The 25632-nt window shown below is 57.8% G+C and overlaps 1 protein-coding gene across 2 annotated transcripts in view; it reads right to left on the minus strand.

The window, feature by feature from the left end:
• Positions 1–9292: 9292 nt before the first annotated feature.
• dnajc4 (DnaJ (Hsp40) homolog, subfamily C, member 4) overlaps positions 9293–25632 on the minus strand; it is a 235967-nt gene continuing 219627 nt past the window's right edge. The window contains exon 6 of one of the 2 annotated variants that reach the window (XM_085976194.1): positions 9293–10313. In XM_085976194.1, the coding sequence (XP_085832320.1) occupies positions 10214–10313 (100 nt within the window). In that variant the 3' untranslated portion in view covers positions 9293–10213. Of the gene's footprint in view, positions 10314–22111; positions 22316–25632 lie in introns of those variants that run through there. The other variant, XM_085976195.1, reaches the window with a different exon arrangement.

The following is a 25632-nucleotide window of genomic DNA, read 5'->3' on the forward strand; positions in this document are numbered from 1 at the left end:
CTGGATGGTGTCGAGCTTCTTGAGTGTTGTTGGAGCTGCACTCATCCAGGCAAGTGGAGAGTATTCCATCACACCCCTTCCAGTCTGAAGAGGACCTCTCCTTTACAATATCAAGGTAAACGATAGTGTGACCCGGTGACTATAACAGCAAGACCCCATGGTGTGTATACCAGGCACTCTCATCGCACGTGCTGCCATGTGCTGATCTTCAATCTTTTCAATGGTGAACTCCAGTGAGATGAGATCAATGGTGAACTCCAGTGAGATGAGATCAATGGTGAACTCCAGTGAGATGAGATCAATTGTGAACTCCAGTGAGATGAGATCAATTGTGAACCAAAAACTGGTTTCATAGAAACATACATAGCACAGAAGGAGGCCATTCGGCCCATTATGCCTGTGCCAGCTCTTTGGAAGAGCAATCCAATTAGTCTCGCCCCCTCTCGCTCTCCTCCTTTAAGACACTCCTTAAAACAAGCGAGAGTCTAACCACCACCCCTTGACATTCAACGGCATTACCATCGCCGAATCCCCCACTATCAACGTCCTGGGGGTCACCATTGACCAGAAACTTAACTGGACCAGCCACATAAATACTGTGGCAACAAGAGCAGGTCAGAGACTGGGTATTCTGCGGCGAGTGTCTCACCTCCTGATTCCCTTTCTACCATCTACAAGGCACAAGTCAGGAGTGTGATGGAATACTCTTCACGTGCCTGGGTGAGTGCAGCTCCAACAACACTCAAGAAGCTCGACACCATCCAGGACAAAGCAGCCCGCTTGATCGGCCCCCCATCCGCCAGCTTAAACATTCACTCCCTCCACCACCGGCGCACCGTGGCTGCAGTGTGGACCATCTACAAGATGCACTGCAACAACTCACCAAGGCTTCTTCGGCAGCACCTCCAAGTTCCCCTCCAAGTCACACGCCATCCTGACTTGGAAATATATCGGCTGTTCCTTCATCGTCGCCGGGTCAAGATCCTGGAACTCCCTCCCTAACAGCAACTGTGGGAGCACCTTCACCACACGGACTGCAGCGGTTCAAGAAGGCGGCTCACCACCACCTTCTCAAGGGCAGCTGGGGATGGACAATAAATGCTGGGCCTCGCCAGCGACGCCCACATCCCATAAACGAATAAATTTTAAAAAAACAACCTCTTTGTCCTGCCCTAATATCTCCTTATGTGGCTCGGTGTCAAATTTTGTTTGATAATTGCTCCTGTGAAGCGCCTTGGGACGTTTTACTACGTTAAAGACGCGTTTTAAAGGAGGAGAGAGAGAGGCGGAGAGGTTTAGGGAGGGAATTCCAGAGCTTGGGACCCAGGCGGCTGAAGGCACGGCCACCAATGGTGGAGCGATTAAAATCGGGGGATGGTCAAGAGGCCAGAGGTGGCGGCGTGAAGAAGAGACACTTGGGCGAGGTGCTGGAAGCTGACTGGTACCCGTGGAACCCAGACCACACCCCGCTCTCAACCAGCGTTCCAGAGAGTAGGAGTGAAAGTCTGAGACGTGGAAGGTGCTTAGTGTGAAAGAGAGGCCCGATGCGCTCGCACCTCCCTTGTGTGGCTCACGGGAGACGGACACGCGGGCAAAGGGAGGAAATGAACTCGGGGTCGCACCGAGATATTTCAAACCTTGCCTGTTTTTGTCATTAGAATCTGGGCTGGAAATCAAAAAAAGGAGTCAGAACGAAGCCTGCTCGGCCTGCTAATGACCAGGCCCTCGCAATGCTCCAGTCGTAAAGCAAAGCTTTCTCTGCAGTAATTTATTAGCATTTCCCCCCACCACCCCCCAATTCCTAACAGGGAGATTTACACTCTCCCAGTGTTAAATCTTTTGTCATTTGAGAGCAAGAGTGTCCTTTTTATTACCCTGTGTTGTACAGACTCGGAACTGGAGCTCTTTGAATTCTCTATTCACCAAGCACCAGGGAACTAATGGGCTGCGTGGTGTATGTTCATTGTCAGCCAATGGGCCCGGGCGTCACTACGGGTAGGTAAATATGAGGGTCAGTCGTGGCTCAGCGGGTAGCACTCTCTCTCACGCCTTGAGTCAGAGGGTTGTGGGTTCAAGTCCCACTCCAGAGACTTGAGCACAAAATCTAGGCTGACACTCCAGTGCAGTGCTGAGGTAGTGCCACACTGACGGAGGGGCGGTACTGAGGGAGCGCCGTACTGTAGGAGGGGCGGTACTGAGGGAGCGCCGCACTGTCAGAGGGGCAGTACTGAGGGAGCACCGCACTGTAGGAGGGGCGGTACTGAGGGAGCGCCGCACTGTCGGAGGAGCAGTACTGAGGGAGTGCCGCACTGTCGGAGGGACAGTACTGAGGGAGCGCCGCACTGTTGGAGGGGCAGTGCTGAGGGAGCGCCGCACTGTCGGAGGGGCAGTACTGAGGGAGCGCCGCACTGTCGGAGGGGCGGTACTGAGAGACTGCTGCACTGTCGGAGGGGCAGTACTGAGGGAGCGCCGCACTGTCGGAGGGTCAGTACTGAGGGTGCGCCGCACTGTCGGAGGGGCGGTACTGGGGAGCGCCGCACTGTCAGAGGGGCAGTACTGAGGGAGCGCCGCATTGTCAGAGGGGCAGTACTGAGGGTGCGCCGCACTGTCGGAGGGGCGGTACTGGGGAGCGCCGCACTGTCAGAGGGGCAGTACTGAGGGAGCGCCGCATTGTCAGAGGGGCAGTACCGAGGGAGCGCCGCACTGTCGGAGGGGCGGTACTGAGAGAGTGCCGCACTGTCGGAGGGGCAGTGCTGAGGGAGCGCCGCACTGTCGGAGGGGCAGTACTGAGGGAGCGCCGCACTGTTGGAGGGGCAGTGCTGAGGGAGCGCCGCACTGTCGGAGGGGCGGTACTGAGAGAGTGCCGCACTGTTGAGGTGCTGTCTTTCAGATGAGATGTTAAACCGAGGCCCCGTCTGCTCTCAGGTGGATGTAAAAGATCCCATGGCCACTATTTTGAAGAAGAGCAGGGGGGGTTCTCCCCGGTGTCCTGGCCAATATTTTAACCTTCGATCAACATCACTAAAACAGATGATCTGGTCATTACCACATTGATGTTTGTGGGAGCTTGCTGTGCGCAATATGGCTGCGCTGCATCCCACCCAACACAGAATCAGCCAGGGTTCCTGCTCTGAATACTGCCCAGTGACCCACTGGGTTAGGGAGAGGGGAGAATCAGCCAGGGTTCCTGCTCCTGATCACTGCCCAGTGACCCCTGGGTTAGAGAGAGGGGAGAATCAGCCAGGGTTCCTGCTCCTGATCACTGCCCAGTGACCCCCTGGGTTAGGGAGAGGGGAGAATCAGCCAGGGTTCCTGCTCCTGATCACTGCCCAGTGACCCCCTGGGTTAGGGAGAGGGGAGAATCAGCCAGGGTTCCTGCTCCTGATCACTGCCCAGTGACCCCTGGGTTAGGGAGAGGGGAGAATCAGCCAGGGTTCCTGCTCCTGATCACTGCCCAGTGACCCCTGGGTTAGGGAGAGGGGAGAATCAGCCAGGGTTCCTGCTCCTGATCACTGCCCAGTGACCCCCTGGGTTAGAGAGAGGGGAGAATCAGCCAGGGTTCCTGCTCCTGATCACTGCCCAGTGACCCCTGGGTTAGAGAGAGGGGAGAATCAGCCAGGGTTCCTGCTCCTGATCACTGCCCAGTGACCCCTGGGTTAGGGAGAGGGGAGAATCAGCCAGGGTTCCTGCTCCTGATCACTGCCCAGTGACCCTTGGGTTAGAGGGGAGAAACTGTGGGTGTCGGTTGACAGGAACTGGTTGGCGGTGGTGCTTCCCAGGTCGAATAACCTGTCACCCCCTTGCTGCTATCACAGGTGCTGTGGGAGGCAAGCCCATGATGTAGGGACTCTTAAGCTTGCCAACACTTGCTTCTTGTGCTCACACATGAGGTTGGTTCGCGCGGCTGAGGTACCGGACGACAGCTGCCTCTAGTGGGACTGTGCCCCAGTAAGACACAGCATCACAAGGTCGGGGGGGCGGGGATAGGCTACATTGAGAGTCACAGGTAGTGGAGAGTAACCTTTTTCGTTATTACTGAGAAAGGAAGGTCACACTGCGCACATATACTGTAGAGCAGTGCTTAATCTATAACAAGTTATAAATAGTTCTGCTATCTCGACTGATGCTGAATTAATTTGCTACTCTGAGTTACAGTTCAAGTCTGTCGGAGGGGCAGTACTGAGGGAGCGCCGCAGTGTCGGAGGGGCGGTACTGAGGCAGCGCCGCACTGTCGGAGGGGCAGTACTGGGAGCGCCGCACTGTCAGAGGGGCAGAACTGAGGGAGCGCCGCACTGTCGGAGGGGCAGTACTGGGAGCGCCGCACTGTCAGAGGGGCAGAACTGAGGGAGCGCCGCACTGTCGGAGGGGCAGTACTGAGGGAGCGCCGCACTGTCGGAGGGGCAGTACTGAGGGAGTGCCGCACTGTCGGAGGGGAAGTACTGAGGGAGTGCCGCACTGTCGGAGGGGCGGTACTGAGGGAGCGCCACACTGTCGGAGGGGCGGTACTGAGGGAGCGCCGCACTGTCGGAGGGGCGGTACTGAGGGAGCGCCGCACTGTCAGAGGGGCAGTACTGAGAGAGCACCGCACTGTCGGAGGGGCAACACTGAGAGAGCACCGCACTGTCGGAATGGCAGTACTGAGGGAGCGCCGCACTGTCGGAGGGGCGGTACTGAGGGAGCGCCGCACTGTCGGAGGGGCGGTACTGAGAGAGCACCGCACTGTCGGAGGGGCGGTACTGAGGGAGCGCCGCACTGTCGGAGGGGCGGTACTGAGGGAGCGCCGCACTGTCGGAGGGGCAGTACTGAGGGAGCGCCGCACTGTCGGAGGGGCGGTACTGAGGGAGCGCCGCACTGTCGGAGGGGCAGTACTGAGGGAGTGCCACACTGTCGGAGGGGCGGTACTGAGGGAGCGCCGCACTGTCAGAGGGGCAGTACTGAGAGAGCACCGCACTGTCGGAGGGGCAATACTGAGAGAGCACCGCACTGTCGGAGGGGCAGTACTGAGGGAGCGCCGCACTGTCGGAGGTGCGGTACTGAGGGAGCGCCGCACTGTCGGAGGGGCGGTACTGAGAGAGCACCGCACTGTCGGAGGGGCGGTACTGAGGGAGCGCCGCACTGTCGGAGGGGCGGTACTGAGGGAGCGCCGCACTGTCGGAGGGGCAGTACTGAGGGAGCGCCGCACTGTCGGAGGGGCGGTACTGAGGGAGTGCCGCACTGTCGGAGGGGCAGTACTGAGGGAGTGCCGCACTGTCGGAGGGACAGGACTGAGGGAGCGCCGCACTGTCGGAGGGGCAGTACTGAGTGAGCGCCGCACTGTCGGAGGGGCAGTACTGAGGGAGCGCCGCACTGTCGGAGGTGCCGTCTTTTGGATGAGACGTTAAACCGAGGCCCCGTCTGCTCTCTCGGGTGGACGTGAAAGATCCCACAGCCACTCTTTCGAAGAAGAGCAGGATAGTTCTCCCCGGTGTCCTGAGGCCAATATTTATCCCTCAACCAACTTCACAAACACATAATCCGGTCATCACGTTGCTGTTTGAGGGAGCTTGCTGTACGCAGATTGGCTGTCACGTTTCCTACATTACAACAGTGACCACACTTCAAAAAGCACTTCATTGACTGTAAAAGGCTTCAGGCCAGTATTCAATACATCTACAAGGACTGACGTCAGCGGGTTCCTTTCGAAGGTCTGGATAACAGCCTGTGTTATTGAAAGAAGAGAAAGACGTCATCCCCGACGCCACTGCCTCGACTTAAACCGTGCCCCAACTCAGCCCGATGCACAAATGCACGTGCCCGCCCGGGGAGAAAGAAAGCTGGGCCAGGGCCGGGGGAGGCCACAGCAACTGCATTCGGAATAAAAGACAATTGCGTCGCTATTTCCCTAAAGGGTTACGCCAACGTCACAAGATAGAACACAACACGGACACAACAGCTGAGCGTAAAGTGACATTCCCACTAGAGTACAATTTATTGCTGATGCGGTCCTTCTCTGCGGATCTCCTTCATGTTCCATGCTCTTTAACGTGTCTCTGGATTATTAAACGATTTTAAAAAAAAGACACTTTGAAGGAAAATGCCCCGCTCTCAGGATTGACAAAATGCCAACAGCAAGTCCTGTATCATTAACCGGCTGTGTTTGTGACATAGTCACGATTGCCAACACTCTCTGAAGGGACCCTGCTGACTGCATCCAGATTCACGAGGCAGCTGCAGGCGAGGAAGGCCCTTCGGCCAATCGTAATTCCTCCAGGAAGATCCTAAAGACCCCCGACAGACCCAGAATCGAACTGTTTCTTAAATGATTCCAGGGTTTTTCTCCCCAATACGGTCAGGAAGTCCATCCCGTGGACGGATCCATCAGTGTGTGCGACGTCAGTCAGTCCGAAATTGACCTTTTACTAGTTTGAAGGTGTTTAAGTCTGGGCACCGCACTTTAGGAAGGATGTGAAGGCCTTAGAGAGGGTGCAGAAAAGATATACGTGTATGATTCCGGGGATGAGGGACTTCAGTTACGTGGATAGACTGGAGAAGCTGGGGTTGTTCTCCTTGGAGCAGAGAAGGTTGAGAGGAGATTTGATAGAGGTGTTCAAACTCATGAGGGGTCGGGACAGAGTCGATAGAGAGAAACTGTTCCCATTGGCAGAAGGGTCGAGAACCAGAGGACACAGATTGAAGGTGATTGGCAGAAGAACCAAAGGCGACACGAGGAAAAACTTTATTACTCAGCGAGTGGTTATGATCTGGAATGCACTGCCCGAGAGGGCAGTGGAGGCAGACTCAATCGTGGCTTTCAAAAGGGAGTTGGATAAGTACCTGAAGGAAAGAGATTCACAGGGCTACGGGGAAAGGGCGGGGAGTGGGACTAGCTGAAGTGCTCTTGCAGAGAGCCGGCACGGGCTGGACGGGCCGAATGGCCTCCTTCCCTGCTGTAACCATTCGATGATTCGAATTCTCCTTCTCTCGCTGTTTAATTCGAAGTAATGTCGCACATTTACCTTTTCTCTTAGCTATCTTGTACACCTCTATAGAATCGCCCCTCACATCTCCTTCTCAGGTTGAAAGCTCAACCTTTGTCCCTCACGACTCAGGCCAGTTTGGGCTAAGTTGGTGGCGTAAGGAACGTTTTTTCCCCCCCGTTAAAGAAAATAAAGGACTTTGCATTTCGACACCGCTTTTCAGGGCCTGGGAACATCCCAAAGCGCTTTACAGCCAATGAAGCCCTTCTGAAGTGTAGTCGCAGTTGTAATGCCGTGAGATTAATGACCCTATCAACAAGAGTTGAATCCTTCAGGATCCTCCAGAGTTAAAAATGTAATAGGACGTGGGTTTGTGTGGTCAGAAGGGAGGGGGTGGGACTGGAAAAGGAGCCGTCGACTTAGGCTTTATATCCAATAAATCAAATAGGGAATTCAGGAGAAACGTCTTTAAAGAAAGATTCCCATTTCTACAGCGCCTTTCACACCGTCTCAAAGCGCTTTACAGCCAATGAAGTACTTTTTGAAGTGTGGTCACTGTTGTAATGTGGGAAACGCGGCAGCCATATTGCTCACAGCAAGCTCCCACAAACAGCAATGTGACAATGACCGGATCATCTGTTTTAGTGATGTTGATTCAGGGATAAATATTGGCCCCAGGACACCGGGGAGAACTCCCCTGCTCTTCTTCAAAATAGTGGCCATGGGATCTTTTAGGTCCGCCTTAGAGGACAGATGGGGCCTCGGTTTAATGTCTCATCCGAAAGACGGCTCCTCCAACAGTGCGGCGCTCCCTCAGTACTGCCCCTCCGACAGTGGGGCGCCATCAGTACCGCCCTCCGACAGTGCGGCGCTCCCTCAGTACTGCCCCTCCGACAGTGCGGTGCTCCCTTAGTACTGCCCCTCCGACAGTGCGGCGCTCCCTCAGTACCGCCCCTCCGACAGTGCGGCGCCCTCAGTACCGCCCCTCCGACAGTGCGGCGCTCCCTCAGTACCGCCCCTCCGACAGTGCGGCACTCCCTCAGTACTGCCCCTCCAACAGTGCGGCGCTCCCTCAGTACCGCCCCTCCGACAGTGCGACGCTCCCTCAGTACTGCCCCTCTGACAGTGCGGCACTCCCTCAGTACTGCCCCTCCGACAGTGCGGCGCTCCCTCAGTACTGCCCCTCCGACAGTGCGGCGCTCCCTCAGTACCGCCCCTCCGACAGTGCGACGCTCCCTCAGTACTGCCCCTCTGACAGTGCGGCACTCCCTCAGTACTGCCCCTCCGACAGTGCGGCGCTCCCTCAGTACCGCCCCTCCGACAGTGCAACGCTCCCTCAGTACCGCCCCTCCGACAGTGCGGCGCTCCCTCAGTACCGCCCCTCCGACAGTGCGGCGCTCCCTCAGTACTGCCCCTCCGACATTGCGACGCTCCCTCAGTACTGCCCCTCTGACAGTGCGGCACTCCCTCAGTACTGCCCCTCCGACAGTGCGGCGCTCCCTCAGTACCGCCCCTCCGACAGTGCAACGCTCCCTCAGTACCGCCCCTCCGACAGTGCGGCGCTCCCTCAGTACTGCCCCTCCGACAGTGCGGCGCTCCCTCAGTACTGCCCCTCCGACAGTGCGGCGCTCCCTCAGTACTGCCCCTCCGACAGTGCGGCGCTCCCTCAGTACTGTCCCTCCGACAGTGCGGCGCTCCCTCAGTACTGCCCCTCCGACAGTGCGGCGCTCCCTCAGTACTACACTGGGAGTGTCAGCATAGATTTTTTGTGCTCTAGTCTCTGGAGTGGGACTCGAACCCACAACCTTCTGACTCCGAGGCGAGGGTGCGACCCACTGAGCCACGGCTAACACGGCTCAGCCAGAGAGTGGTGAGAATGTGGAACTCGCTGCCACAGGGAGTGGTTGAGGCGAATAGCACAGATGCATTTAAGGGGAAGCACATAAGGGATGAAGGATATGTTGCTAAGGGTGAGATGAAGAGGGGTGGGAGGAGGCTGGTGTGGAGCAGAAACACCGGCACGGAGCAGGTGGGCCAGTTTCTGTTCTGTACATTCTATGCAATTCCACGTCCCTCTTCAGCTATGAGTTTCAGAGTGACAGTAACAGGGCCGAAATCAATTCGACCGGCCATCCTGAAATGGGTAGCGGCACGGGAAGATTGGAACAAGAGAATTTTATACCAAATGAATTTCATTTCAAGGGCGAATCACAATTTGCAGACTGCAGTTGCAACGCACCAACATCTAAATCGATTTGTATACTTATCTCAAGGCCTGTCCAAATAAAATGACTGGCGTGAGATCGCCAGGAATAACCCAGGATTTAATGACGCGCTGGAACTAAATGGGAGGTCGCTTTATTGAAAATGAAATGAAGATACCGTTTAAAACAACCACAGGTTTATAACGTGACTTCAAGTCTTACGGAGAGCTTGGACCAGTAATCCAGAGAACGCAAATTTCAAATCCCACCGTGCCAGCTTAGCAATTTGGAATTCAGTTTTTAAAAATCTGGGAATAAAAAGTGACCGTGAAAGCTGCCCGATTGTCGTAAAAACCCAACCGGTTGACTAACAGGGTCGATGCTGAGAGGCTGCTTCCCCCTGGCTGGAGAATCTAGAACCAGGGGGCAGAGTCTCGGGATAAGGGGTCGGCCATTTGGGACTGAGATGAGGAGGAATTTCTTCACTCAGAGGGTGGTGAATCTTTGGAAAACTCTACCCCTGTGGAGGCTCAGTCGTTGAGTATATTCAAGGCTGAGATCGGTAGATTTTTGGAGTCTAGGAGAATCAAGGGATCGGGCGGGAAAGTGCAGTTGAGGTCGAAGGTCGGCCATGATCTTATTGAATGGTTCGAGGGGCCGAATGGCCGACTCCCGCTCCTAATTCTCATGTTAAATGTCCCTTTAGGGAAGAAAACCTGCCGTCCTTACTTGGTCTGGGCCTACACGTGACTCCAGTCTCCGCACCGAGATGGCTGACTCTTGCATGTCCTCTGACGTGGCCCTAGCAAGACACTCGGTTGTCTCAAACTGCTACTAAGAATAAATCACACCTGCGTCCCGCGAATGAATGTACACAAACAAGCGGACTGCGTTCTCTCAGCATCTATCTGCAGTCGGAGAGGTGCAGCACTTCTCAGGTGCCAGCTGAATGGGAGAGGCTGTCACTGCACTCGGAGGCTGCCGAGAGACACAGCCAGCCTACAGCCTGCGTCTGTGGGCAATCACTGTGGCGCGGCCCCCTGGTGGTGCTTCTTATTTATCCTCTCCCCCTTTGTTCTTCAGTCTATACTTCTCCACAAACTCCGCGTGCTTCTGCCGGAGGATTTCCTGCTGCTTCTTGAGGCCGTTCATCCTGCAAGAAATGGAAAAGTGTGAGCGTAGGGGGAGCGGGGGGGGGACAAAAGCGGTCACGCGAGGGTGAGGCCTGGTTACAAGCATTAGGCCCACCCGCGAGGCCTGGTTACAAGCATTAGGCCCACCCGCGAGGCCTGGTTATAAGCATTAGGCCCACCCGCGAGGCCTGGTTACAAGCATTAGGCCCACCCGTGAGGCCTGGTTACAAGCATTAGGCCCACCCGTGAGGCCTGGTTACAAGCATTAGGCCCACCCGTGAGGCCTGGTTACAAGCATTAGGCCCACCCGTGAGGCCTGGTTACAAGCATTAGGCCCACCCGTGAGGCCTGGTTACAAGCATTAGGCCCACCCGTGAGGCTGGGGAACCGTTGCCGGAGCCTGAGCGCGGCTGACCCGTCGCGAGGATCGCCACGCTGCTTTCCAGACTCCATTTCGAACCCCATCCAATTTCTCAACCGCCCAGCGCTTCCCCACGAGAGAGGACGAGCTCGGGGGGCACCGCGCTGGGTGGCCATGGCATTGGCGCGCATGGCACTCAACGCACTGGAGAGGTACCACCAACACTGCCTCCGCAAGATCCTGCCAATCGCACCAACGTCAGTGTTCTTGCTCAGGCCAACATCCCCAGCATCGAAGCTTTGACCACGCTCGATCAGCTCCGATGGACGGGTCACATTGTCCACATGCCCAATACGAGACTCCCAAAACAAGCGCTCTACTTGGAGCTCTGACATGGCAAGAGAGCCCCAGGTGGGCAGAGGAAATGCTTCAAGGACACCCTCAAAGCCTCCTTGAAAAAGAGTAACATCCCCACCGACACCTGGGAATCCCTGGCCCAAGACCGCACAAAGTGGAGGAGAAGCATCCGGGAAGGCGCTGAAAACCTCGAGTCTCTTCGCCGGGAGCAAGCGGAAGCCAAGCGCAGGCAGCGCAAGGAGCGCACGTCAACCCAAGCACCCCACCCACCCGCCCCTTCAACCACCGTCTACCCCACCTGTGACAGAGACTGTAGGTCCCGCATTGGACTCATCAGTCACCTGAGAACTCATTTTTAGTGTGGAAGCAAGTCATCCTCGGTTCTGAGGGACTGCCTAAGAAGAAGAAGACAGCGCCAAATGCCACTGCCCACTGCCGAGAACAGACCAGAGGCATTCTGGATTGTCGTGCCATGGTTGGATATATTCCTGCAGGCTTCAACACATGTCCTCCCGCCTCGCTCGGTCGAACAGCAGTTTTTTTTCTCCCGGGGTTGCTCACAGCAATGCTTGAAAGGGCGGTGGAAGCAGATTCAATAATAACTTTCAAAAGGGGAGTTAGATAAAAACTTGAAGGGGAAGAACTTTGCAGGGCTCGCCTCTGAGTCAGAAGGTTGTGGGTTCAAGTCCCACTCCAGAGACTTGGGCACAAAAATCTAGGCTGACACTCCAGTGCAGTTCTGAGGAAGCGCCGCACTGTCGGAGGGGCTGCACTGAGGGAGCGCTGCACTGTCGGAGGGGCAGTTCTGAGGGAGCGCCGCACTGTCAGAGGGGCAGTACTGAAGGAGCGCCGGACTGTCGGAGGGGCAGTACTGAGGGAGCGCCGCACTGTCGGAGGGGCAGTACTGAGTGAGTGCTGCACTGTCAGAGGGGCAGTACTGAGGGAGCGCCGCACTGTCAGAGGGGCTGTACTGAGGGAGCGCCGCACTGTCGGAGGGGCGGTACTGAGGGAGTGCTGCACTGTCAGAGGGGCAGTACTGAGGGAGCGCCGCACTGTCAGAGGGGCTGTACTGAGGGAGCGCCGCACTGTCGGAGGGGCGGTACTGAGGGAGCGCCGCACTGTCGGAGGGGCAGTACTGAGGGAGCGCCGCACTGTCGGAGGGGCAGTACTGAGGCAGCGCCGCACTGTCAGAGGGGCAGTACTGAGGGAGCGCCGCACTATCGGAGGGGCAGTACTGAGGGAGCGCTGCACTATCGGAGGGGCAGTACTGAGGGAGCGCTGCACTATTGGAGGGACAGTACTGAGGGAGTGCTGCACTGTCGGAGGGGCTGAATTTCGGATGAGATGTTAAAATGAGGCCCCATCTACTCTCTCAGGTGGACGTAAAAGATCCCATGGCCGCTATTTCGAAAACGAGCAGGGGAGTTCTCCCCAGTGTCCTGGGCCAATATTTATCCCTCAACCAACATAACAAAAAAAAACAGATGACCTGGTCATTATCACATTGCTCTTTGTGGGATATTGCTGTGCGCAACTTGGCTGCCACGCTTCCTACAACAGCGACCACACTTCAAAAGTACTTCATTGGCAGTAAAGCGCGTTGGGACGTCCGGTGGTCGTGAAAGGCGCTATATAAATGCAAGTCTTACTTTTTAGGTTAAAGGGCAGGGCGGTGTGGGACTAATTGTTCGGTTCTTGTGAAGAGCCGGCACGGGCTCGATGGGCCGAATGGCCGGCATTCTGTGCGGAATCAGTCTCTATGGTTCCTGGAGATGCCGGGGCAAACCTGGAAGCTTGGCGACCCTGTTTCAAGCCTTTGTTTCGAGAGCCCGCGCCCCTTCCAAAGCAGAACTCCTAAAGCGACGGGAGCTGTCCGCCCGCTACGTGTGGCCACCCTCTCATGCCCTCTCCTTGCCGCCATTTGCTCCGATTTCAATAATGCAGCGATGCGGGGGCAGGAATGCTGTTTTGGTACTACTCCTATCCGTTGTCCCCAGAGAATCAAACTCTGGACTCTTCAGGGGGAAAACAAGAGTAATCAACAAGCTTAAGATCAGCGGGCCTGATAAAACAGCACAGCGAAGGCGGAACGCTCACAGTCCCCAGCCAGCTCTGTCAGTCAAGGGTCCCCATTCTAAAGATCTCATTAAAAACGTTGTGGGCACAAACTAATCAGATTTGACGAAACGAGCACAATGTACTTATCAAAACAGGAAGACAGGGCAATCAGCGACGCTTAAAAAACACTTCAGGAGCTGCGCCAAGCCATATCGTGGAGTGAAAGGACAAGGCTCCCGCTCCCCACAGTGTCTGACATTCCCCCCGCACAGGCCCACAGCTCCACCCGTCCACAGACCCCCCCATTCCCCACAGAGTCCAGCCCCACACCGGCCCACAGCTCCACCTGTCCACAGACCCCCCATTCCCCACAGAGCCCAGCTCCACACCGGCCCACAGCTCCACCTGTCCACAGACCCCCCCATTCCCCACAGATCCCAGCTCCACACCGGCCCACAGCTTCACCCGTCCACAGACCCCCCATTCCCCACAGAGCCCAGCCCCACACCGACCCACAGCTCCACCTGTCCACAGATCCCCCATTCCCCACAGAGCCCAGCTCCACACCGGCCCACAGCTCCACCTGTCCACAGATCCCCCATTCCCCACAGATCCCAGCCCCACACCGGCCCACAGCTCCACCCATCCACAGATCCCCCATTCCCCACAGAGCCCAGCCCCACACCGGCCCACAGCTCCACAGACACCCCCCATTCCCCACAGAGCCCAGCCCCACACCGGCCCACAGCACCACCCGTCCACAGACCCCCCATTCCCCACAGATCCCAGCTCCACACTGGCCCACAGCTCCACAGACCCCCCCCATTCCCCACAGAGCCCAGCCCCACACCGACCCACAGCTCCACCTGTCCACAGATCCCCCATTCCCCACAGATCCCAGCTCCACACCGGCCCACAGCTCCACCCGTCCACAGACCCCCCATTCCCCACAGATCCCAGCTCCACACCGGCCCACAGCTCCACCCGTCCACAGGCCCCCCCCATTCCCCACAGATCCCAGCCCCACACCGGCCCACAGCTCCACCCATCCACAGACCCCCCCATTCCCCACAGATCCCAGCTCCACACCGGCCCACAGCTCCACAGACCCCCCCATTCCCCACAGATCCCAGCCCCACACCGGCCCACAGCTCCACCCGTCCACAGACCGCCCCCCCCATTCCCCACAGATCCCAGCCCCACACTGGCCCACAGCTCCACCCGTCCACAGACCCCCCCCATTCCCCACAGATCCCAGCTCCACACCGGCCCACAGCGCCACCCGTCCACAGGCCCCCCCCATTCCCCACAGATCCCAGCCCCACACCGGCCCACAGACCCCCCCCCCCCGATTCCCCACAGATCCCAGCCCCCGCCCCCACCTGCCCATAAAAAAAAGAAAGACTTGCATTTATATAGCGCCTTTCACCACCACCGGACGTCCCAAAGCGCTTTACAGCTAACCAAGTACTTTTTGAAGTGCGGTCATTGTTGTAATGTAGGAAACGCGGCAGCCAATTTGCGCACAGCAAGATCCCACAAACAGCAATGTGATAATGACCAGATCTTCTGTTTTAGTGATGTTGATTGAGGGATAAATATTGGCCCCAGGACACCGGGGAGAACTCCCCCTGCTCTTCTTTGAAATAGTGCCACCCGAGATAGCAGATGGGGGCCTCGGTTTAACGTCTCATCCGAAAGACGGCACCTCTGACAGTGCGGCGCTCCCTCAGTACTGCCCCTCCGACAGTGCGGCGCTCCCTCAGTACTGCCCCTCCGACAGTGCGGCGCTCCCTCAGTACTGCCCCTCCGACAGTGCGGCGCTCCCTCAGTACTGCCCCTCCGACATTGCGGCGCTCCCTCAGTACTGCCCCTCCGACAGTGCGGCGCTCCCTCAGTACTGCCCCTCCGACAGTGCGGCGCTCCCTCAGTACTGCCCCTCCGACAGTGCGGCGCTCCGTCAGTACTGCCCCTCCGACAGTGCGGCGCTCCCTCAGTACTGCCCCTCCGACAGTGCGGCGCTCCCTCAGTACTGCTCCTCCGACAGTGCGGCGCTCCCTCAGTACTGCCCCTCCGACATTGCGGCGCTCCCTCAGTACTGCTCCTCCGACAGTGCGGCGCTCTCTCAGTACTGCTCCTCCGACAGTGCGGCGCTCCCTCAGTACTGCCCCCCGACAGTGCGGCGCTCCCTCAGTACTGCCCCTCCGACAGTGCGGCGCTCCCTCAGTACTGCCCCTCCGACAGTGCGGCGCTCCCTCAGTACTGCCCCTCCGACAGTGCGGCGCTCCCTCAGTACTGACCCTCCGACAGTGTGGCGCTCCCTCAGTACTGCCCCTCCGACAGTGCGGCGCTCCCTCAGTACTGCCCCTCCGACAGTGCGGCGCTCCCTCAGTACTGACCCTCCGACAGTGTGGCGCTCCCTCAGTACTGCCCCTCCGACAGTGCGGCGCTCCCTCAGTACTGCCCCTCGACAGTGCGGCGCTCCCTCAGTACTGCACTGGAGTATCAGCCTAGATTTTTGCGCTTAAGCCACAACCTTCATGACTCAGAGGCGAGGGAGCTGCCCATTGAGCCACAGGCTGACACTCCATAGCCCCACAGATCCCCCCCATTCCCCCACAGATCCCAGCTCACCCCCCCACTGGCCCATAGCCCCACAGATCCCCCCCATTCCCCCACAGACCCCAGCTCACCCCCCCACTGGCCCATAGCCCCACAGATCGCCCCCATTCCCCACAGATCCCAGCTCACCCCCCCACTGGCCCATAGCCCCACAGATTCCCCCACAGATCCCAGCTCACCCCCCCACTGGCCCATAGCTCCACAGATCCCCCCCATTCCCCCACAGATCCCAGCTCACCCCCCCCACTAGCCCATAGCTCCACAGATCCCCCCCATTCCCCCACAGATCCCAGCTCACCCCCCCACTGGCCCATAGCCCCACAGATCCCCCCATTCCCCCACAGATCCCAGCTCACCCCCCCCACTGGCCCATAGCTCCACAGATCCCCCCCATTCCCCCACAGATCCCAGCTCACCCCCCCACTGGCCCATAGCTCCACAGATCCCCCCCATTCCCCCACAGATCCCAGCTCACCCCCCCACTGGCCCACAGCTCCATAGATCCCCCCATTCCCCCACAGATCCCCCCATTCCCCCACAGATCCCAGCTCAACCCCCCCACTGGCCCATAGCTCCACAGATCCCCCCATTCCCCCACAGATCCCAGCTCACCCCCCCACCGGCCCATAGCTCCACAGATCCCCTCCATTCCCCCACAGATCCCAGCTCACCCCCCCCACCGGCCCATAGCTCCACAGATCCCCCCCATTGCCCCACAGATCCCAGCTCACCCCCCCACCGGCCCATAGCTCCACAGATCCCCCCCATTCCCCCACAGATCCCAGCTCACCCCCCCACTGGCCCATAGCTCCACAGATCCCCCTCCATTCCCCCACAGATCCCAGCTCACCCCCCCACTGGCCCATAGCTCCACCCCTACAGATTACCACCCCCACCCCCCAATTCTCACAGATCCCACCTCCCTCCGGCCCGTAGCTCCACTCCCCCACTTCCCACAGACAGCTCACTCAGTCACCCTCATGGTACACGGGCCCAGTGAGAGGCGGAGATTAGTGGGGGAAGCAGATCAGTGGCGGGGACACAAAAGAGGGACTAGGTTGAAAGAAGCGTGTAGCTGTACACTACTTAGTAGAGAATGACAATACAACAGTGACTTCAATTGTACGTCATTGGCTGTGAAATGCTTTGGGACGTCCTGAGGTTGTGAAAGGCGCTATAGAAATGCAAGTCTTTCTTTTATAAGGTGGGTGGCAGGACACTGGCAGTGGGCTTTCCATCTCACCCGTCCACCGACTTTCCAATAATTAGAGTTAGGCGATCCCAACAGGGCCAGTAGCAGGAGCTTACAATTAGCCTCAGCGTCCCGGGTAAGCAAAAGAGAAAATCATGATCCTGATCATTATCCAGAGTAAAAAGGGCAGCTATTCACAGGGGCAGAAGGTGGGTAGTGGTGTCCCACAAGGATCAGTGCTGGGACCACTGCCGGTCACAATTTACATTAATGATTTAGATTTTGGAATCAAAAACACAATTTTTAAATTTGCGGATGACACCAAATTGGGGGGGGGGGGGATAGTCAACACTGAGGAGGACTGCAACAAATTACAGGAGGACATTAATAAACTTGCAGAATGGGCATATAATTGGCAAATGAAGTTCAACACAGATAAATGTGAGGTATTACATTCTGGTAGGAAGAATAGGGAGGTCACTCATCACTTGGAGGGTGCGAGTCTGGGTGGGGTAGAGGAACAAAGGGATCTGGGAGTACAAATACACCAATCACTAAAAGTTGCGACGCAGGTTAACAAGGCCATAAAACAGGCAAACCAAGCACTAGGGTTTATTTCTAGAGGGATAGAATTGAAAAGTAGGGAAGTTATGCTAAACCTGTATCGAACCTTGGTTAGACCACACTTGGAGCACTGCGTACAGTTCTGGTCACCATATTATAAAAAGGATATCGAGGCACTGGAGAGGGTGGAGAAGATTTACAAGGATGATACCAGAAATGCGAGGGTTTACATATCAGGAAAGGATGAACAGGCTGGGTCTCTTCTCTCTTGAAAAAAGAAGGCTGAGGGGTGACCTAATAGAGGTCTTTAAAATGATGAAAGGTTTTGATAGAGTGGATACAGAGAGAATGTTTCCACTTGTGGGGAAGAGCAAAACTAGAGGCCATCAATATAAGATAGTCACCAAGAAATCCAATAGGGAATTCAGGAGAAACTTCTTTACCCAGAGAGTGGGGAGAATGTGGAACTCGCTGCCACAGGGAGTGGTTGAAGCGAATAGTATAGATGTGTTTAAGGGGAGGCTGGACAAGCGTATGAGGGAGAAGGGAATAGAGGGTTATGCTGATGGAGTGAGATGAGGAAAGACGGGAGGAGGCTCGAGTGGAGCATAAACGCCGGCATGGACTGGTTGGGCTGAATGGCCTGTTTCTGTGCCGTATATCCGATGTAAAAGACTCCTGTGTGTGTGTGTGTGGATGGGAGGGGAGGAACATCAGACGAGGACAGGTTTGGGCATGGGTTGCCAATCCCCCTCCCCGCCTGAGCCACAGTCAAGTAACCTGCCAGCGCTCACCGTCCACGGACACTTGGATGAGGACGGCCAGTGTCTTGGGACTGAGCCCCGGCGAAGAACAGCGTCTTCAGGAGAGGAGGGGAGATAAGTGCGTGTGGGCGAAAACATTGAAGTAATGTAATGAATCAGTGGCCACAATAATTTGTATTTATACGGCGCCTTTAACGCAGTGAAACATCCCAAAGTGCTGCACAGGAGCGCAATTAGACAAGAATTTGACACTGCATGAGGAGATATTAGGACAGGTGACCAAAAGCTTGGTCAAAGAGGTCGGTTTTAAGGAGCGTCTTAAAGGAGGAGAGAGAGGCGGAGAGGTTTAGGGAGGGAATTCCAGAACTCAGGGCCCAGGCAGCTGAAGGCACGGCCACCAATGGTGGAGCGATGGAAATCGGGGGATGCTCAAGAGGCCAGAATTGGAGGAGCGCAGAGATCTCGGAGGGTTGTGGGGCTGGAGAAGGTTACAGAGATAGGGAGGGGGGGCGAGGAGGCTGTGGAGGGATTTGAAGACAAGGATGAGAATTTTAAAATCGAGGCGTTGCTGGACTGGGCTCCAATGTAGGTCAGCGAGCACAGGGGGTGATGGGCGAACGGGACTTGGTGCGAGTCAGGACACGGGGCAGCAGGGTTTCGGATGAGCTGCAGTTGACGGACCTCGCAACACGTACTGGCCACGCTGGATGTAAACAACATTTCAATGTAGCACGTGACAGGAGTGCCTGTGCCTTTGCTGTGTCAATCAGAAAGAAAGAAAAGACTCCCATTTCACCCGAGCCTTTCACGGTCAATGGACGTCTCAAAGCGCTTCACAGCCAATGAAATACTTTTAAAAGTGTGGTCACTGTTGTAATGTGGGAAACGCAGTAGCCAATTTGTGCACAGCAAGCTCCCACAAACAGCAATGTGATAATGACCGGATCATCTGTTTTAGTGATGTTGATTGAGGGATAAATATTGGCCCCAGGACACCAGGGAGAACTCCCCTGCTCTTCTTCCAATAGTGGCCGTGGGATCTTTTACATCCACCTGAGAGAGCAGACGGGGCCTCAGTTTAACGTCTCATCCGAAAGATGGCACCTCCGACAGTGCGGCGCTCCCTCAGTACTGCCCCTCCGACACTGCGGCGCTCCCTCAGTACTGCCCCTCTGCCGGTGCGCGCTCCCTCAGTACTGCCCCTCCGAAAGTGCGACGCTCCCTCAGTACCGCCCCTCCGACAGTGCGGCGCTCCCTCAGCACTGCCCCTCCGACAGTGCGGCGTTCCCTCAGTACCGCCCCTCCGACAGTGCTGCGCTCCCTCAGTACTGCCCCTCCGACAGTGCGGCGCTCCCTCAGTACCGCCCCTCCGACAGTGCGGCGCTCCCTCAGTACCGCCCCTCCGACAGTGCGGCGCTCCCTCAGTACCGCCCCTCCGACAGTGCGGCGCTCCCTCAGTACAGCCCCTCCGACAGTGCGGCGCTCCCTCAGTACCGCCCCTCCGACAGTGCGGCGCTCCCTCAGTACCGCCCCTCCGACAGTGCGGCGCTCCCTCAGTACCGCCCCTCCGACAGTGCGGCGCTCCCTCAGTACCGCCCCTCCGACAGTGCGGCGCTCCCTCAGTACCGCCCCTCCGACAGTGCGGCGCTCCCTCAGTACCGCCCCTCCGACAGTGCGGCGCTCCCTCAGTACCGCCCCTCCGACAGTGCGGCGCTCCCTCAGTACTGCACTGGGAGTGTCAGCCTAGATTTTGGTGCTCAAGTCCCTGGAGTGGGACTTGAACCCACAGCCTTCTGAATCAGAGGCGAGCGCGCTACCCACTGAACCACAGCTGACGGATGTAATACTCTCTGAGCTGCCCGGGCAGCCGCGAGCAGCAGCGACACCTGCTCCCCTCGTTCTGTTCTCTGCCTCCCCCATCACAAAGCGCCGTCGCCATCGGATTTCGCTCGGTTGGCGAGCTTCGTAAGCCAGCGCTGACGTAAGTTCAGAATGAACCTTTTGAAACCAAACCGGCGGGGGTGGGGCTTGTCTCCAAATGAAAACAAGTCATCTGGCTCTCGGATATCGCATTCCCCATTCAGGGGGATGAATGCAAAGTATGAATACTTCCGCTGTGGCTTGATTTGGAACAAGAGCTTCAGTCGCTGGCAGCACAATGGGAGGCGGTCGACTTTCAATGCACACAATCATTTCGAGGCATAAGCTGGGCATGGTGTAACCGTCTCGGGTCCCTGCGGACCTGTGAGTGTGCGGTACCACACGTAGATCTGTGAAGAGAGCCTCCCCACCCCCCCCCTGGGAGACGTTAGTTAACCCAGGCAGCACCGGGGGCTCCCGCCCGCATCACTTGCAGCGCACAAGGTTGGGAGCGGTTAAACTGCGGAGATATTTTCACTCAGATCTGCAGAGGATAAAGCAGCCCCCCCTCCACTCTTGCTGCGAGCCTCAGGCGACTGTGTAACCTGTTGGACGATGTACAGTTCTGCCCCTGCTGTGTTTCACACACTGTGCCATGGCCTAGTTTTAACTTCAGCGCTATCTGGAACGGTGGATCCGGTTTCCTCTCCCTGCCTGTTATCGAGGCGCGTCATTCATGAATTTCGAGCCCCTTAGCTCAGTGGGTAGCACTCTCGCCTCTGACTCAGAAGGTCGTGGGTTCGGGCCCCACTCCATAGATGTGCGCACAGCAAGATCCCAACAGCAATGTGAGAATTGACCAGCTAATCTGTGTTAATGATGTTGTTGGTTGAGGGATGAATATTCGAAATAGCGGCCGTGGGATCTTTTGCGTCCACCTGTGAGGGGAGACAGGGCCGCGGTTAAACGTCTCATCCAAAAAACGGCACCTCCGACAGTGCGGCGCTCCCTCAGTACCGTCCCTCCGACAGTGCGGCGCTCCCTCAGTACCGTCCCTCCGACAGTGCCGCGCTCCCTCAGTACTGTCCCTCCGACAGTGCGGCGCTCCCTCAGTACTGTCCCTCCGACAGTGCGGCGCTCCCTCAGTACTGTCCCTCCGACAGTGCGGCGCTCCCTCAGTACTGCCCCTCCGACAGTGCGGCGCTCCCTCAGTACCGCCCCTCCGACAGTGCGGCGCTCCCTCAGTACTGCCCCTCCGACAGTGCCGCGCTCCCTCAGTACTGGCCCTCCGACAGTGCGGCGCTCCCTCAGTACCGTCCCTCCGACAGTGCGGCGCTCCCTCAGTACTGTCCCTCCGACAGTGCGGCGCTCCCTCAGTACTGCCCCTCCGACAGTGCGGCGCTCCCTCAGTACTGTCCCTCCGACAGTGCGGCGCTCCCTCAGTACTGCCCCTCCGACAGTGCGGCGCTCCCTCAGTACTGCCCCTCCGACAGTGCCGCGCTCCCTCAGTACTGCCCCTCCGACAGTGCGGCGCTCCCTCAGTACTGCCCCTCCGACAGTGCGGCGCTCCCTCAGTACTGCCCCTCCGACAGTGCGGCGCTCCCTCAGTACTGTCCCTCCGACAGTGCGGCGCTCCCTCAGTACTGTCCCTCCGACAGTGCGGCGCTCCCTCAGTACTGTCCCTCCGACAGTGCGGCGCTCCCTCAGTACTGCCCCTCCGACAGTGCCGCGCTCCCTCAGTACTGCCCCTCCGACAGTGCGGCGCTCCCTCAGTACTGCCCCTCCGACAGTGCGGCGCTCCCTCAGTACCGCCCCTCCGACAGTGCGGCGCTCCCTCAGTACTGCCCCTCCGACAGTGCGGCGCTCTCTCAGTACTGCCCCTCCGACAGTGCGGCGCTCCCTCAGTACTGCCCCTCCAACAGTGCGGCGCTCCCTCAGTACTGCCCCTCCGACAGTGCGGCGCTCCCTCAGTACCGTCCCTCCGACAGTGCGGCGCTCCCTCAGTACTGCCCCTCCGACAGTGCGGCGCTCCCTCAGTACTGCCTCTCCGACAGTGCGGCGCTCCCTCAGTACCGCCCCTCCGACAGTGCGGCGCTCCCTCAGTACCGCCCCTCCGACAGTGCGGCGCTCCCTCAGTACCGCCCCTCCGACAGTGCGGCGCTCCCTCAGTACTGCCCCTCCGACAGTGCGACGCTCCCTCGTTTCTGAAGTGTCAGCCGAGGTGCTCTCCAGAACAACTGCAACCTACCGCAAGAGGGAGAGCACCACAGTAAAGAACCAACAGTCAGTCAAACTAAAAACGCACGCTAGTGACTTAAAGTTACTCAAGCCTCTGAGTCAGAAGGTCGTGGGTTCGAGCCACACTCCAGAGACTTGAGCCCATAATCCAGGCCGACACTCCCAGTGCCAGTACTGAGGGAGTGCCGCACTGTCGGAGGGGCTGTACTGAGGGAGCGCCGCACTGTCGGAGGGGCGGTACTGAGGGAGCGCCGCACTGTCGGAGGGGCTGTACTGAGGGAGCGCCGCACTGTCGGAGGGGCTGTACTGAGGGAGCGCCGCACTGTCGGATGGGCAGTACTGAGGGAGCGCCGCACTGTCGGAGGGGCGGTACTGAGGGAGCGCCGCACTGTCGGAGGGGCGGTACTGAGGGAGCGCCGCACTGTCGGAGGGGCGGTACTGAGGGAGCGCCGCACTGTCGGAGGGGCAGTACTGAGGGAGCGCCGCACTGTCGGAGGGACGGTACTGAGGGAGCGCCGCACTGTCGGAGGGGCGGTACTGAGGGAGCGCCGCACTGTCGGAGGGGCGGTACTGAGGGAGCGCCGCACTGTCGGAGGGGTGGTACTGAGGGAGCGCCGCACTGTCGGAGGGGTGGTACTGAGGGAGCGCCGCACTGTCGGAGGGACGGTACTGAGGGAGCGCCGCACTGTCGGAGGGGCGGTACTGAGGGAGCGCCGCACTGTCGGAGGGGCGGTACTGAGGGAGCGCCGCACTGTCGGAGGGGCGGTACTGAGGGAGCGCCGCACTGTCGGAGGGGCGGTACTGAGGGAGCGCCGCACTGTCGTAGGGGCGGTACTGAGGGAGCGCCGCACTGTCGGAGGGGCGGTACTGAGGGAGCGCCGCACTGTCGGAGGGGTGGTACTGAGGGAGCGCCGCACTGTCGGAGGGGCGGTACTGAGGGAGCGCCGCACTGTCGGAGGGGTGGTACTGAGGGAGCGCCGCACTGTCAGAGGGGCGGTACTGAGGGAGCGCCGCACTGTCGGAGGGGCAGTACTGAGGGAGCGCCGCACTGTCGGAGGGGCGGTACTGAGGGAGCGCCGCACTGTCGGAGGGGCGGTACTGAGGGAGCGCCGCACTGTCGTAGGGGCGGTACTGAGGGAGCGCCGCACTGTCGGAGGGGCGGTACTGAGGGAGCGCCGCACTGTCGGAGGGGCGGTACTGAGGGAGCGCCGCACTGTCGGAGGGGCGGTACTGAGGGAGCGCCGCACTGTCGGAGGGGCGGTACTGAGGGAGCGCCGCACTGTCGGCGGGGCGGTACTGAGGGAGCGCCGCACTGTCGGAGGGGCGGTACTGAGGGAGCGCCGCACTGTCGGAGGGGCGGTACTGAGGGAGCGCCGCACTGTCGGAGGAGCAGTACTGAGGGAGCGCCGCACTGTCGGAGGGGCAGTACTGAGGGAGCTCCGCACTATCGGAGGGGCAGTACTGAGGGAGCGCCGCACTGTCGGAGGGGCAGTACTGAGGGAGCGCCGCACTGTCGGAGGGGCAGTACTGAGGGAGCGTCGCACTGTCGGAGGGGCAGTACTGAGGGAGCGCCGCACTGTCGGAGGTGCAGTACTGAGGGAGCGTCGCACTGCCGGAGGGACAGTACTGAGGGAGCGCCGCACTGTCGGAGGGGCAGTACTGAGGGAGCGCCGCACTGTTGGAGGGGCAGTACTGAGGCAGCGCTGCACTGTCGGAAGGGCAGTACAGAGGGAGCGCCGCACTGTCGGTGGGGCAGTACTGAGGGAGCACCGCACTGTCGGAGGGGCAGTACTGAGGGAGCACCGCACTGTCGGAGGTGCCGTCTTTCGGATGAGACGTTAAAGTGAGGCCCCGTCTGCTCTCAGATGTGTGTAAAAGGTCCCACGGCAATCCCCTAAACTTCTCCGAATAGTGGCCGTGGGATCGTTTGCATTCACCTGAGAGGGCAGACGGGGCCTGGGTTTAACCTCTCATCAGTATTTGTAACAAGTTAATGGAGGTGATTATTTGTCACGTGTTATCAGAGTTGATTATTTTTAGTAAATTAACGACGTTCTCTCGTGGCTGTGAGCAAGCTAAAAAATGAAGAACTCCCATTTCTCCCGCGCCTTTCACCACCTCAGGACGTCCCAAAGCGCTTTACAACCAATGAAGTACTTATTGAAGTGTGGTCACTGTTGTAATGTAGGAAATGCGGCAGCCAATTGGCGGACAGCAAGCTCCCACAAACAGCAACTTGAGAATGACCAGATCATCTGTTTTTTAGTGATGTTGGTTGAGGGATAAATATTGGCCCCAGGACACCGGGGAGAACTCCCCCTGCTCTTCTTCCAATAGTGGCCGTGGGATCTTTTACATCCACCTGAGAGAGCAGACGGGACCTCGGTTTAACGTCTCATCTGAAAGGCTACAGGACGACGATAAAAGGCCCTTTTACTTTTATGTTCAAATATTTCTCTGATAAGGTTCCTGTGAAGCACCGTGGGGACCTTTTAGTCTGTCGAAAGTCGCTACATAAATACAAGTTGTTGTTGGTTGAGCAGTTGTTTCGAACTGGAGGCGGCCAGGCTCGCTACGGGATTGTGGATTGATAGAAGTCAGTGGAACCACAGGAGCTGCAGCCAACCCGAGTGTAAAGAGCAAAGTAGCAAAGCTGCTCGCGCTGGGTGAAAGGGCGAAGCTTCCTAGAGACAGGTAAATCAGAGTCACCACCCGCTTAAAGTGAACTTTAATCCAGCCAAGGTTTGAGCTGCCGTTCAAACCATGTTAGCTGGGGGGGTGGGGGGCGGGAAACAAGAGTTTTATTTCAATTGCTGTGTGCATATTACAGATAGGGGTGGACAGGGACTGTATCTATTTATATATTGTATTCGGCCAGCTGTAGATATATAAATATCTTCCGTGGCGAGACTGACTTAATATCGCTTGAGGTACAAAGTTGTGGCAGATAACTTTTATGTATTTATCACCTTCATGCCCGTGACACCTCCTATTTATAACACTGGCAGTGGTTCAAAAGTAGAAGGGGGTTTTGATAAGGTAATGTGGGAAAAAAACTATTGCCACTAGTCAGAGAGTAACTAGAAAGCATAAATTGAAGATCGTCAGCAAAACGTTGAAGGGAGAGGTCAGGATGATTTTTTTTTTTTTAACATAAAGGGATGTTAGGACATGGCCCAGAAACGGTGGCGGGAAGCTGAACCTGATTCATTTTCAAAAGGGACGTGAATCAATATAAGAAAAGGAAATATTTCAAGGTTTTGGGCTAAGGGCAGAGGAGTGGGACTGAGGGGAGAGAGCTGTATCAGAGAGAGGGCACGGGG

The sequence above is a fragment of the Somniosus microcephalus genome, unplaced genomic scaffold (assembly GCF_052327205.1).
Source record: "Somniosus microcephalus isolate GS21.2 unplaced genomic scaffold, FLI_Smic_1.0 unresolved_chr2, whole genome shotgun sequence".
In the NCBI taxonomy this organism is placed as follows: domain Eukaryota; kingdom Metazoa; phylum Chordata; class Chondrichthyes; order Squaliformes; family Somniosidae; genus Somniosus; species Somniosus microcephalus.